Source organism: Calypte anna, chromosome Z, assembly GCF_003957555.1.
Source record: "Calypte anna isolate BGI_N300 chromosome Z, bCalAnn1_v1.p, whole genome shotgun sequence".
Classification (NCBI taxonomy): domain Eukaryota; kingdom Metazoa; phylum Chordata; class Aves; order Apodiformes; family Trochilidae; genus Calypte; species Calypte anna.
In genome coordinates this window covers 4218069-4230956 of record NC_044274.1, presented here as the reverse complement: position 1 = coordinate 4230956, position 12888 = coordinate 4218069, and the positions used below count along the sequence as shown (strand labels likewise).

General features: G+C 42.7%; 1 protein-coding gene across 1 annotated transcript in view; it reads right to left on the bottom strand.

Moving 5' to 3' along the window:
• Positions 1-12888, bottom strand: part of LOXHD1 (lipoxygenase homology domains 1) — a 133062-nt gene that overhangs the window by 67909 nt on the left and 52265 nt on the right. Inside the window, exons 19-26 of the mRNA XM_030466835.1 lie at positions 11703-12000; positions 10985-11139; positions 9580-9713; positions 8537-8685; positions 7055-7159; positions 6204-6332; positions 5392-5556; positions 329-510 (exon numbers count right to left, since the gene is read on the bottom strand). Coding sequence (XP_030322695.1) covers positions 329-510; positions 5392-5556; positions 6204-6332; positions 7055-7159; positions 8537-8685; positions 9580-9713; positions 10985-11139; positions 11703-12000 — 1317 coding nt within the window. The remainder of the gene's footprint in view (positions 1-328; positions 511-5391; positions 5557-6203; positions 6333-7054; positions 7160-8536; positions 8686-9579; positions 9714-10984; positions 11140-11702; positions 12001-12888) is intronic.

The following is a 12888-nucleotide window of genomic DNA, read 5'->3' as shown; positions in this document are numbered from 1 at the left end:
TGGAAGGACGTGCCCTTGTAACCAGAGATTGGTACAACTCACCTTTATGATAAAGCTGCACCAGCCTTTACCAGGCTTAATATGGCTTTAGGCCACAGGGACACTTCATGCTGATGCTTTTGTGCTGTGACTAACTGAAGGTCGGTGAGAAAGGATTTGACCCTGTATACAACAAATCTGCTGTAGAACAGAGTTTTGAATCCTCATTATTCAAATAAAAGAGCTGAATAGCTTTCCCTAAAAGAGGAAAAGTTGCCACTTCATTCCATTTTCTCTTCTTAACCCCCTCAGGGCAGCCCAAGATGAGAATGAGCACCTCTGATCTTACCTCCACAATGAACTGATTCACTGAGTTTCTTTCAAAATACATCCTTTGCTCTCTCTTGTTGAGGCACAGGGACTTCTGCTGAGTGCAGATCCCATCACTTCCATAGAGAACAATGAAGACATCTGCATCTGTGCCAGCTCCAAAGATGTCACTGGTGTAGACTGTGATCTCGTAAGGAACAACTGATTTAGGAAGCAGAAGAAAATTAAAAAAAAACAAAAAACAACAAAAAAAATTAGTAAGCAGTACACTGATACTCCTAAGAAGAATTTAATGAAGTAAAATCTGGATTAGAAAGCTCAGTAGTTAAGGAGGAGAAGGGAGGAATCACATACTAGTGGTCATTGAGTTATGAGGTTGGTCAGTATTATGAGAACATAGAGGAATTCCCTTTAACCCTGTAAGACCAATTGACCTTGAAACACATTAATTTACTAAGATTCTGGAGTTAGTCATCTCATCAGAAAGCACTGAGTATATTTATCTCTGCCATCTGAAGTTATTGAAACAAGATTTACAGCTCAGGTCTTAAAGGAAAGCACAAATTCACAGGTTTCTGAGCCACTATGCAGGTGGATGATGCTGAGCCAGCTGGAGGCAGTATATAAATATTCAAAATAGCCTTATTGATTAAAAAAATCTCCTATTGCTCCCATTACTTAACAAGTGACAAAAATCAATCACAAGTGACAAAAAGAAATAAAACCCTGTGCTCTCCGCAGCTATCATGTTTTTTTCTTTGTAGTGCCTTCTCCTTAGCACCAAAGTAGACAGGGTAAATTACTGCCAGATCAATGGTAAATGCAGAAGAATAGTAAGGATCATGACTTCAACTTGCTCAGGAATAAGACTGACCCAGGAATAAGTCTGGGCCTCTGCTCCTGGATTTGCTACAGATCTGCTACATAACCTCAGCCAGATCACTTCCCATGGATGTTTCCAAGCTGAGATGGTTATCTCACAAAGAGACCTGTGTTCCATGTCAAAGAGGTGTGTACCTCTCCAGATGCAAACACTGAAGTCAGTGTCTGAGCCTGAAGGAAGATTCACACAAGAAAAAGAAGGCTTTTCCCTTGAGGTGAGTTGAACATTTCCCAAATACCCTATCTCTTAATGACCAAACACCTGCTGAAGACAGTGGGAAACCATGACTCCCCTGTCACGAGGATGTGTAAATTCTGAGGTGTCATCTAGCAAACTGAATCCCCCTCCTTATCTCTTTTAAATCCTTTCTGAAGTCCAGGGATGGAAAATGCCAGGTAAGTCTTGGGCACTGCAGCAGGATGCCCTACCTCAGTGTGGGAAAAGAGAATCAAAATTCACTCTGCTCTCTGGTGAAAAACAACTCCCAGATAAGCCAGAAGGTCACGTTGTGCCTTGCTGCTGGAAAACAGTGTGGAGCAGCTGGACCAGGCAAGGGGAAAAATAGAAACCTGATAAAGAAAGAGACAGCAAAATGTTCTTATCTCATAAAAACACGAAGCCAGAAGGATCCCTGAGACAGGAGATGAGGTTTGGCTTAGCAATGGATGAGGGGCAGTCATCACTTCACTCCACAACATCCCACTCCCACTGTCCATGGGGTGGGATCCTGACACTTTCCCCACCAGGTGTGTTTGATGTTCCCCCTTCAGCAGGGACATCCCTGGGATGCTGTGAGAAAGGGAGCTATGGGTAGGGGAGGTAACATCAACCCCTGCTCAATAACTAAGCCAGCTCTGAACTATTGCTGGGGTTATCACTCTAGATCTGGTAAATGCCAATGAATAAGTACCTGGCCCAGTGCTTACAATTACAGTAGTATCAGTTACAATAAGATTTTCCTTCATTTGTTCAGTCTAGTCCATCATCCATAAAGCACAATTGGTGGAGGGAACAGTGCAGATTCGCTTGGAATCATATAATTTTTCTTGTTGGAAAACATTTTGAAGATCATCAGCTCCAACCCTTAACCCAGCACTGCCAAGGCCACTCTGCCCCATGGCTCTCAGCACCACATCTCCAGGGCTTGGAAATCTCTCCAGGAATGATGGGGACTCCACCTGGGCAGCCTGGGCCAGGCCCTGACAACCCTTTCCAGGAAGAAATCAATCCTAATATCCTGTCTAAACCTATCAAGTCAAAATGTAAATTAGCTGCAGAGACTTTCCCTGCTTGGAGCAGACACAACCCATGTAGCCAGCCTCTCTTCCCATAAACACTGACGTTGACACCCAGTGCTACCTTCAGGGTCTGCTCCTAGCCACCCCTCTCCCATCCACCTCCTGCCCAGCTTCCATCATTTGCCATCCCCCACTACAACCTGTATCTGCTTGTCATCTGCATCCTCCCGCACTGCAGTTATCTTTGCTTTGTGCTGTATTCCAGATCAAGCACCTCTGTTAGGGTAGGGAGAATGTTTCTGGCTCCATGTCTCTTACTGCTGGAGTAACTCTGATTATGCTTATCAGAGGTTAATCATTCATGAAAAAAACAAGCTCTCTAAATATGAATCTCAGGAGAAAAGAGATGAGAAGTTTTCTTCTTCAGAGAGGTACTTAATATTCTTTCCGCCCAGCCCAATGAAATCTGCTCAGCTGTGCTGCAGGTAAACTGGGATTGTTCCTCCAGTATGTAACTGGGGGGGGGGAGGGGGAGGAGGATGTTGGGAATCCAGGAGACCAAAAATCACATGCTATGCATTATGAATTAAAAATTATCTCCTCTGCTGAAGTCCGTGGTGCTGGAATATTAATGTCAGCTTAGAACCGATTCAGCAAAGCAGCACCGTAACAAGGTCAGTAGCAGCACAACTTTCATCTGTCAGGCTCCCATTTCATTTACATGGCACTTTTAAAGCTGTATCCCCACAGGCATGATTTTAATTGGACTGATGACAACATGTTTTCATCATCTGTCCTGCGTGAAGCAATTCTGTCTACGAGTCACCATAAAACAAATCAAACCTGTTTGTTTACCTCTGGAAAACCCAACACTCCCCAGGGTTAAAAGCCAGGAAACCAAGATGCAGTAAACAGCAGTGTGGGAATGGTCTGAAGGGTGAAGCCACCTAAGCTGACACTAAGTCTGGTGCAACCTTTTTGCCAGAGAGGTCTGACTGTTTTCAAAGGCTGAACATGGATAGGTGACAAAAATCAGGTTTCTACAGCCTGTGCACTCTAAAGGCTTGATAAGCCAGAAGCTCATTGTAACAGACTGGGACATTTATAAATTATATAGCAAACACCTGTACCAAAATGTGTATTGATGGGGATAAAGTGGAAAAACCCAATGAGAAGCACTTTCAAGGTCTCTGTGTTATAGTCACTGTTATGAAGGTATTCATTGTTATCTATCTATAAACTTATTTTTTCAAACATAAGGAATGTTATGGCTTCAAGGTGACTAACAAAAGTGAGCAAGGGAGCAAATGGTACCCATTCCTCTTCCCCCGACAGTTCAAGTAAAACAAGGAAGATACGGGAAATAAAACATATCTTTGAAAAAGCATGGAGGAGGCACAAACAGATGATGCTTGCAGATCCTCATAAGAGAAAGTTATTTTAGTTTATGGGCTGCAGGATATAAGGATCTGAACATTAGAGGGTAGGTCAAACAGTGTGAGAGAGACTTTTAACATGAACCACAATGTTGACAGTAGAAAAGAAGGAGCAGTTGATAGACTTCTGTGTGGTTATTTTGACAACTACTTATCAAGAAGGATACTGAGGCAGAAAAGGAGAGATTAGGCAGCACTAGCTTTTGGCATTTAGATAAGGACTTGCAGGAGGCAAGCTTTTGATACCATCAATGTATACACCAAGGGTTGCAGTCAGATAGAATCACAGAATTACCTTGGCTGGGAAAGACCTTCAAAACCAAGCCTTCAACCATTAACCTAACACTGAGAAGTCCTTAACTAAACCATACCCCCAAGGTCTATGTCTATACAACACTTAAATAACTCTAGGGATGGTGACCACACCACTGCCCTGGTCAGGCTGGTCCAGTGCCTGAAATAGGAGAAATCTTTGGTGTGAACAACTTATCCAGAGTGACCTAGGAAACACCTTGCAGGGCATGGGGTGGAAACCAACTCTCAGGTTCCAGACCTTGTCCCCCATCATTGTGGCATCCAGACCAATGAAGGGAAATGGCAATTTTGATAGTCCTCTAAAGCTGGCCCAGGAAGTATTTGTTGACAGCTTGACATGGGGCGGATCAGGGAGGGAGAAGTGAAATATATTCCCAGGGCCATGAGTTCCCTGTGTACTTGGGAAGGTCAGGAGAGGATTAGAGGGCCATAGAGTAAGCAAAATGATGTTTCATAGAATGGCATTGGTTGCAAGGGACCTTAAAGATCACCTAGTTCCTGCTAGATGATACTCTCATTTATTTCAAGAAAACCATGTTATCTGATTCTTAGTCTTCTGGCCACAGGAAAGGAAGTTTTCTGAATAGAAGATTTTGAAGTGCAATAGCTACCTTGAAAAATGTATGCTTAGTGCTCAAAAGAAGCTTCACAAAAGATACTGGATTTACCCCAAACAAAAATTCAGGGGGGAAAGAAGTGACAAATGAGGAGTAACTGGAGAACACAAAAAGAGGCAGAATTCTGCAACACTGTCAGAAAAGCATCACACCGAAGCAGCTTTGGAACAGGATCATTCAGCAAGAGAAAGGTGTGCAGTACCAAAAGCACCGGAGGGAACCAAGGGACAGAAGCAAGACCAAAGTGCCTGCTTTGACAATAGAAACAGCAATATTAGCATGAAACCAGACCAAAGGAAAACTGGGTACAAGGAAGACTGCTTGGAATGGGCTGATGAGTTGGAAATGAAGTAGCAAGAGGGAGCAAAAAGACAATCATACACAGCTACACAGCTTCTAATGACTCTCTGATTTGGGATATACTAGAGCACCCAGAGAAACCTTCTTTTAGTAGCTGCAATTGTTGGTATGTGATGTATTTATAAATTTTTCAAAGCCACTTGAAGGCAGAGGCCAAGCCTATAATATTGCATGAGCTGGTGAGATTTTATCTTCTGTAATGAGAAGAAGAAGGGAGAAGGCATTCTGCTCACATGGGATATATTCTGTTGTCTGCAGTTCTGCAGGGAAGATAATTCTCTCAATGGCTCCATCATCCTCTGATTTATCCAGCCAGCGGCCACAAGGGAACTTGAGGCACTGTCCCAGGGATGGGGCATCAATCTCCACCCATTCTAGAAACCAGCCTGTTGAATTACCTGTGGTTGGAGAGATAACAGTGAATAACCCACAAAGCCTTTACAAACAACAACAGGTGAGTTATTGCATTCCAGGCCTCTGAGAAAGAAATACTCCTCTCTTTTGCCAATGGAAAAAGAGAATATATGTCATGAAGACTAAGTGTTTGTCATGGCCTTGCATTTCTATAACGACAGGCTGACAGTGTTCATCTGGAAGTACTAATTACCCCATGGCTTGTATTAATTTGCCTTTGTAATAAGACAAAGGAGTTATCAACAAATATGTCTGTTGGTGCCCCACAGGGAGGAAAACCATATGACTTCCCAATGCTCCCCTGATTTTAAGAAGAGACAAATCCATATCTAAGAAGTAGCTAGGACTTGATGATTAAATAAACCTATATAAAAGAAAGGGGAGAAAAAAAAAAAAAAAAGAAAAACTGAAGAGGTTGCAAAGGTACTTGTAAGTTGTCACCACTGTGCTCTTATTGCCAGAGCTGTGGGAATGGTACTAGCAGCTAAGATAGTAGCAGCAAAAGCCAGAGTGACAGCAAGGATCTGTCATTAAAAGGTAAATTACATTTGGGGTCTTGAAGGCAGGTTATTTTATACATCAATGTGCCTAATGCACTAGAAATACTACATTACAAAGCAGATTATCTTACCTTTATTGTCATGGCCTATCTTGATTTTTTTCAGGTCTCCTATGTCCACAGACTCCACTGTGAACTCATCCACCTTCCCACGCTCAAATTTGTTCTTGTTAAACTTTGAAGCCTTTAGGCTGACTGTTCCTGTCGTGGTGATGCAAAAGGACACTGTTCAGCATGTGGAACAGAACTGCTGGGAATGTCAACACTGGAACAGGGGAAGTGGATCAAACGCAAAAAATGGCTTTTCATCTCAAAACCTGAGCTTTGTCTCTCTCTCTCGGAGCCCAAATCTATATCAACACCCAAAATATACATAATTCCTTTCTTGAGGGATTGTCTGGCAGTCTGACAGGGACAACGCTGTTGTGCTGTGTTCACAGCTGAGGAAATAGGTTCTACCCATCAGTGCCCTGTCACTCTCACAGGTACCCAAGTCACTGCACACACAGCTCAGCTCCTTCCAAGAGGATTTGCTCATCAGCTGATTAAATACTTCTGGACCACTCAAAGAGGCAGAGGAGAGCCTGGTTTCAGGAGCCTGCTGATTCACTGCTGAGGAAAGCAAATAATTCACTACATTTACTGCTCAGTAATGCAGTCCCAGTCAACTGAGCTGTTTCTGTAATTGAAATTAAAGCCTTTGGATCAGCAGCTGGTGCAAATCAGCCTCATAAACTTCGACAGTGATTTACAGCAGCTGGTAGTGTGCTGCCAGCCAGTATGGTGTGTGTGGGAGACAGGGAGAGGTGCTAGCAGGAGTGAGGAATGGGTGTTGAGGGAAAAAAAAAGAAAGGAAATTGTGACCTGTCTTTTCTGGTATCTATCAGTGAGGTGCTATCCTTTTCCATCACATGAAGCCATACCTGTATCATCCTTACTTCCATAGAGAGTGATGAAGACGTTGGCATCTGTCCCAGCATTTTTCTTGTCCCCCGTTTTCACTTTCACAGTGTATGTTGTTGATTTAGCTGCCAAATAAAATATCTTAATTTAAGAACATGAAGTCTGAGCAGGAATTAACTCTAATTTTTGCTGCATATGTGTGTTTGGTGTTTGTTTTTTTTTTTATTTTGACTGATCACAGCCACATTTTAATCTCTAGTTCCTGTCACATGCTGTGGTAGCTCCTGCAGTGAGCTGGGCTGTCTGGTTGCAGGCTCTTCTATTTCTCCAGTCGTTCAGTACATCATCTGCATATCTACAAATAAAAATATGCCCAGGCTTTCCCTTTTGCTTCCTATTAATCCAATTAATTAGCAACCTAGTCTAGTGGGAGGTGCCCCTGTCTATGGGAGGGGTGTTGAAAGTAGATGATCTTTAAAATCCCTTCCAACCCTGACAGTTTTATGATTCTATCTCTAATACTCCCCAAAGCCATCTCTGTGTATATTATTTCATTTAAAAAACCGTGCCCCCCCCCCATTCTATTAGCAGCAAACAATATACGTGCATCCAACACATACCAGCAGCTAAGTGCACTTTGACATTTACAGTTCCTACTCACAAACACCCTTGACAGCAGCATCCTTAGGGAGGTTTCTATTGCACCCTCATCTAAGGAGTGCAGTAACCTCATAAAAAATGTGGAAAGAGCTAATGTACTCTTCACTGTGCTGCAAAAAGGTACTCAACATTTCTGAATTTTTTCCATATTTAGGCACATATTTCCAAGATATTTCAAAGGCCAGCAGGTCCTCCTAAACCAAAGGTCTAAACAATTTCTGGGAAATCATTAGCTGTACGATTTGTGGAAATTATTAAGGTATTCAAGAACATATTGAGAGGGAAGCTAGGGGAGCACTGAAAAGCTTTCACTGGCAGTGAAGCCAGAGGAATGCTTGGCACTCAGCACCTTTCAGCATCAGACCATGGAGTGTGTCATTATTCAGTGGTTACTGTGCAAAATGATGCACAAGAGGCTATTTCAGAGGACAACAGACACAAGAAGAAAGATGGAAAGTGAGTCAAATATAGGTCCTCTGCCTTCCTCTGGTCATGTTTGTTCTTAGTTTCACATTGAAACTTTTAACCAGTCCATGGTGTGAAATACCTGGCCTTTTTATATTTGATGTTAGCAACTAATGCACATTTCAGTTGAGAGATGATGACTGAACGTGTTATCCACCTTCCCAGCTTTCCCTCTTTGAGTCCAATCTTGCAAAATGATTAAATCCCCTAAAAATGACTAGTGTCCACCCACTGGCTGACATGCACCCCACACTCCATTCACACCTGAAGGCCTCCCTCACAGACAGTGAACACAAACTGCTAATGCCCATAGCACTCCTAAATAACTTGGTTCCTTTGCAACCCCATACTGGAAGAAATACAAGGCTAACATAAACCTTTCTGTTCCAGGCCCAGCGTTGCAAGAGACTGGCCATCATTTTCTGTATCTTTCTTTACAAATGCTTCATCCACTGGGACCAGCTCCCTGACAATCTGACCGTCATCTTCCTCAACAGCTAGCCACCGCTGGCATGGAAAATAATACCTACAAGAATGACAGCAGCACCCAGCACTTACACAGGACTTCACAGGCTTTAAGAACATAAATAAGCACAGATCAGAAGCTACTTAAAGAAAACAAGATTACCCAAAGCTGAACAGTACATCTGTTTTCATCTTCGAGCACTGGTATTGTTGAGGGAGTTAATCTATAAATAGGTTAGTGAGCACTTACTGAACAGGGCTGTTTCTGAGCTGTCAGGCCCATATGATTGTTTGCTTCTAGTTTTTAACTCCCAGAAGTTAAATAACTCAAGGAAACCTCTGGTATCCCAGGCATTTTACCTTTACAAAAAGCAGACCCACCCTGTGGTCCTTAGGAGCAGTCCCACCCACCAAAGCACGGTGCAGCTTTTAAGCGTATGACTTCAAAGGCAAGCCAGTGCTTCAGGTTTCCAACAGCCTAGGTTTTGCTAACCCAGCTGTTTGAGAAAATCATGGGAGTTTGCTTGTATTGGGACTTGCTTTTGTCTCAGATCTTTGCATTCGGTGCGAAAGACAAACAAAATGTTTTCCAGAGTGAAGCTTTTAAAGGAAACAAATGAATGCAGGCTCTGCAAAGGGACCTCATCAGAAGGGAGAGTCCCTCCCAGGAGAAACAGAGAGAAGCTGAGGTTTCCTTCCAAACACTGCTGGGTTTCCCAACCACAGAGATGCTGGGACATCAAAACCCCACCCAGAGATACCCCAGAACAGCCCCATGCTCAGCATAACAGCACAATCATTGGAAGGATCCCAAGGGATGTCTGCTCCCAGTGAGCTGGTGAGGAGCCGTGATGATGCCCTTCTTTATCTCTTCTGCCTTCCTGTGGATCTGGGGGGCTCCTGAAATCATGTACCCTTTTCTGACAGTATGAAAAGGGTGTGACAGGCTGCTCACGTGGTGCTCTCCTTGAGGTCAACAATCTCTACCCTCTCCAGGAACCAGCTTGGCCTAGTGCCACTGTTATCGTGGCGGATACGCAGCTTCTTCAGCTCCCCCAGGTCAATGGCTTTGATGGTGAACACATCCACCTGCACAAAAGAAAAAAAAAGCCAAAAGAAAGGCAGTAAATGGCCAAGAGTAATCTTTTTTCCCATTAAGACAAAAGGTGTTTTTAAGTCCCCCTGTTACTCTTTGGGTGGATGTAGTGAAATACCTACAGAGCTCTGAGCTCTCATGTGGACACTCATGCTTGGTTTCTACAAGGCAGTAGCAGCCATTAAGCTGCACAACCCTTCATTTCTTTCTTTACTTCCTCCCAATTTCAGCTTCCACTAGGTTTTTCTCCCCTCTCCCAAATCTCATTCCTTTCAGATTTAGTGTTTTCCCCCAGATATTGAATGTGGAACTGGTCACAACCCTATTGACTCAGTGGAAACTCTCCTGTATGCCCCCATGTGCTTTATTTCAAACCACAGAATTTCTTCCTTTTGTCATTAGCTACAACCAAGAGGTTCATTTCTTAACTGTATTAATGTGACAGGCTGCTCCTTGCTATCACAATACTTTAAACATTTTAATGTGATTAACTTCTCGGTAGACTTTAGGTTTCTACTTCCAAGAGCAGAGGGTGTTATATTTGCAGCTTGAGGCTTTTCCCACTGAGTGAAGAACCATGTGCAGGTTGCAGTATCACCAGTGCCAAGCTCATAAATCACAGCTAACAGCCTACTTAACAACGTTAGGCTCTTTCTTGTGATTGCAAGTTTCCCACAGCTGCTTATTGTGCCCGTAATTTTTATTATTCAAAATTATTCCTTCAACAGTTCCTGGCTATAGCAGTAGATCCTTAATTGTTCATAAACATTTTTATGGCAAATACTCAATCTACAAGATACGCTGTTTATTTGGTTTGGATTATCATGTAATTAGAGGACACTATGTGATACAGCTTTTATTACCTGACTGGTTGAACCATTTAGAACCATATTTACAATCTAAATACTGACATACTTGGGCTGCCTCACAAATACTCCCCAATATTAGTTTAAAAATGTGTTGTTTTCAAGTATTCCTGGCAGGAAATATTATTACCACAATGCTTACAGGAAGCAGATGCAAAAGGTGGCTCTGATGGAGGGTTGGAGTTCAGCTCATTATTCAAACAAATTTCCCCTGGAAAATATTTCGAGGCGTTTCGCTTTAAATAATATATTCAAGAAATAAACACATCTGAACTTTAAGCTGAAAGAAGAAGCCAAGCCTTGCAGAAAAGAAGAGACTGTAATGAATGGCCGGGCTGATAAGTGAAAAAGCTCTGCCAGACTCCTCCTCGCTTGAGTGAGCTGAGTTCATGCATTACCTGTCCCTTTTCAAACTTGTTGAGGTTGTTCGACCTTTTCAGCTGGCGCTCACCCGTGTCTCCTCTTTCTGTGCCATAGATGCTCAAGAAGACATTAGCATCTGTCCCAGCCCCAGACACAGTCCCGGTGAGAACACGGACTTCATAAGTATTCTCTGCATGTAAAATAGTGAAGGCAGATCAGGAAGAGCTCAGAAAAAGACACATTTCATCAGATCCATGGCTCACCATGAAAGCACGTAGCCCAGAAATCCCAGCACAGTCAGCTTGAAGAAAGATGCTCTCTGGAGTTTTGTTTGCATTGATCTTAAAACATGAGCAGCTCCATCTTTCCCCAGCCTTAGTCATTAACCATATAAATAGTTATTGACTGCTAAACTCCCACCCACAGTGGTAGCGTGGAACTCACAACCCAAGTGCCCCATTAAGCCTTTGAGAATCTCATAGAAGTCTTTTAGGACACTCCCATTTCTCCTCCCTCCTCTGCCTTAGTTGAATCACCGTCCTCATCCTCCCTAGATTGACAAAATTATGTAATTATATAGCTATGATTAAAAAAAAGGAATGTAACTATTAGCAATGTTATCTACACTGCAGGCCTGGGGCAGTGGGGTGGCTGGGGTGTCCATAACTGGTCCTGCAAAACACCACAAATTGGTCACCATCCTTCTTTCAGCTGCTGGTATCCAGACACACATGTATTCCCTCTGACACTCACCCTCCAGATCAGATTCTCCATCAGGCACCAGCTCCACCACCAGCTCCTTATCTCCTTCATCCCTAGCCAACCAGCGGTGTGCCACAAAGGTGTAGACATCCATTCCTTCTTCCACCTTGTTCTCCTCTTCTTCCTCCTCATCAGACTTCTTTTTTTTCTTCTTCTTTTTGTCTGACCCCTTTGTCTTCAGGGAAAGCCTCTTCAGTGTGACACTTTCCAGGAACCAGCCATCCCCAATTCCTGTCCCGTCGTGGCCTATCCGAATCTTATAAATCTTGCCAACATCTGCAGCCTCTTTCTGCCACCAAGAGAAAGTCAGCACCCAGGAGGATATAAGACAAGTTCACAAAATGCATTCTTAAAAAGGAGGAGCATCACCTCTATCACCCAAAATGTCAAAGCAAGATCAGTTTTTAAGCAAGTTTACCTTTACTTTTTCCTTCTTATTTTATTCTTTCATACACTACCAAATCTCTCTCTGAGCTGAAGACATTCAGAGCACCTGTGGTGAGGATAAGAGTTGAATCCATATTTACTGAGCTTCCTACTTTGACATTTCTCTCCTCACCTCACCAGTATGGTCTCTATTATTCTCTATTTATTTTCAGCATTAAGCATGAAAATGCCAAAATGTGACACTATTTTTTTTTTAGATTCTCAGTGCCTGAAATGTTCTTTAAATGAATGAGAGATATGTAACACTTAGCATGAGACATAAACTAATCAAGAAGTAATAATGGTAGAGAGGAAAGTCATCTTGAAATCACATAACCCAAATTCTGACCTGGGCTGTGGGCTTGAATTGCCCTCAACCTTCTCTCTCCTCTGGAAAATTAGAGAAGTATTTTCTCACTTGGTTGGTGTGCAGGAAGGATACAACCATTAGTGATTACTTTGCATCAGTAGCATAAGGGCGTATCAGTAAGATTTCCATATCTCTAGTCAATAAAGCTGGTACAAAACCTTGCTGGTTCAGATTATTTGTCTGGATTACTCCCTGCAATCCTTCAACAGCGAATGACTTGTTGCTAATGATTGCTTATGATGTTAGGCAGTGTTTATGTTACAAAACTTGTAAACACACACTTCAGGCTGAAGTCTGGCATCTTGGATTCTGTCTAGAAGCATTTTTTTCCTGTGGTAGATTAAACCAAAATCAATTTCACACAAGATGCCTATCAGAAAA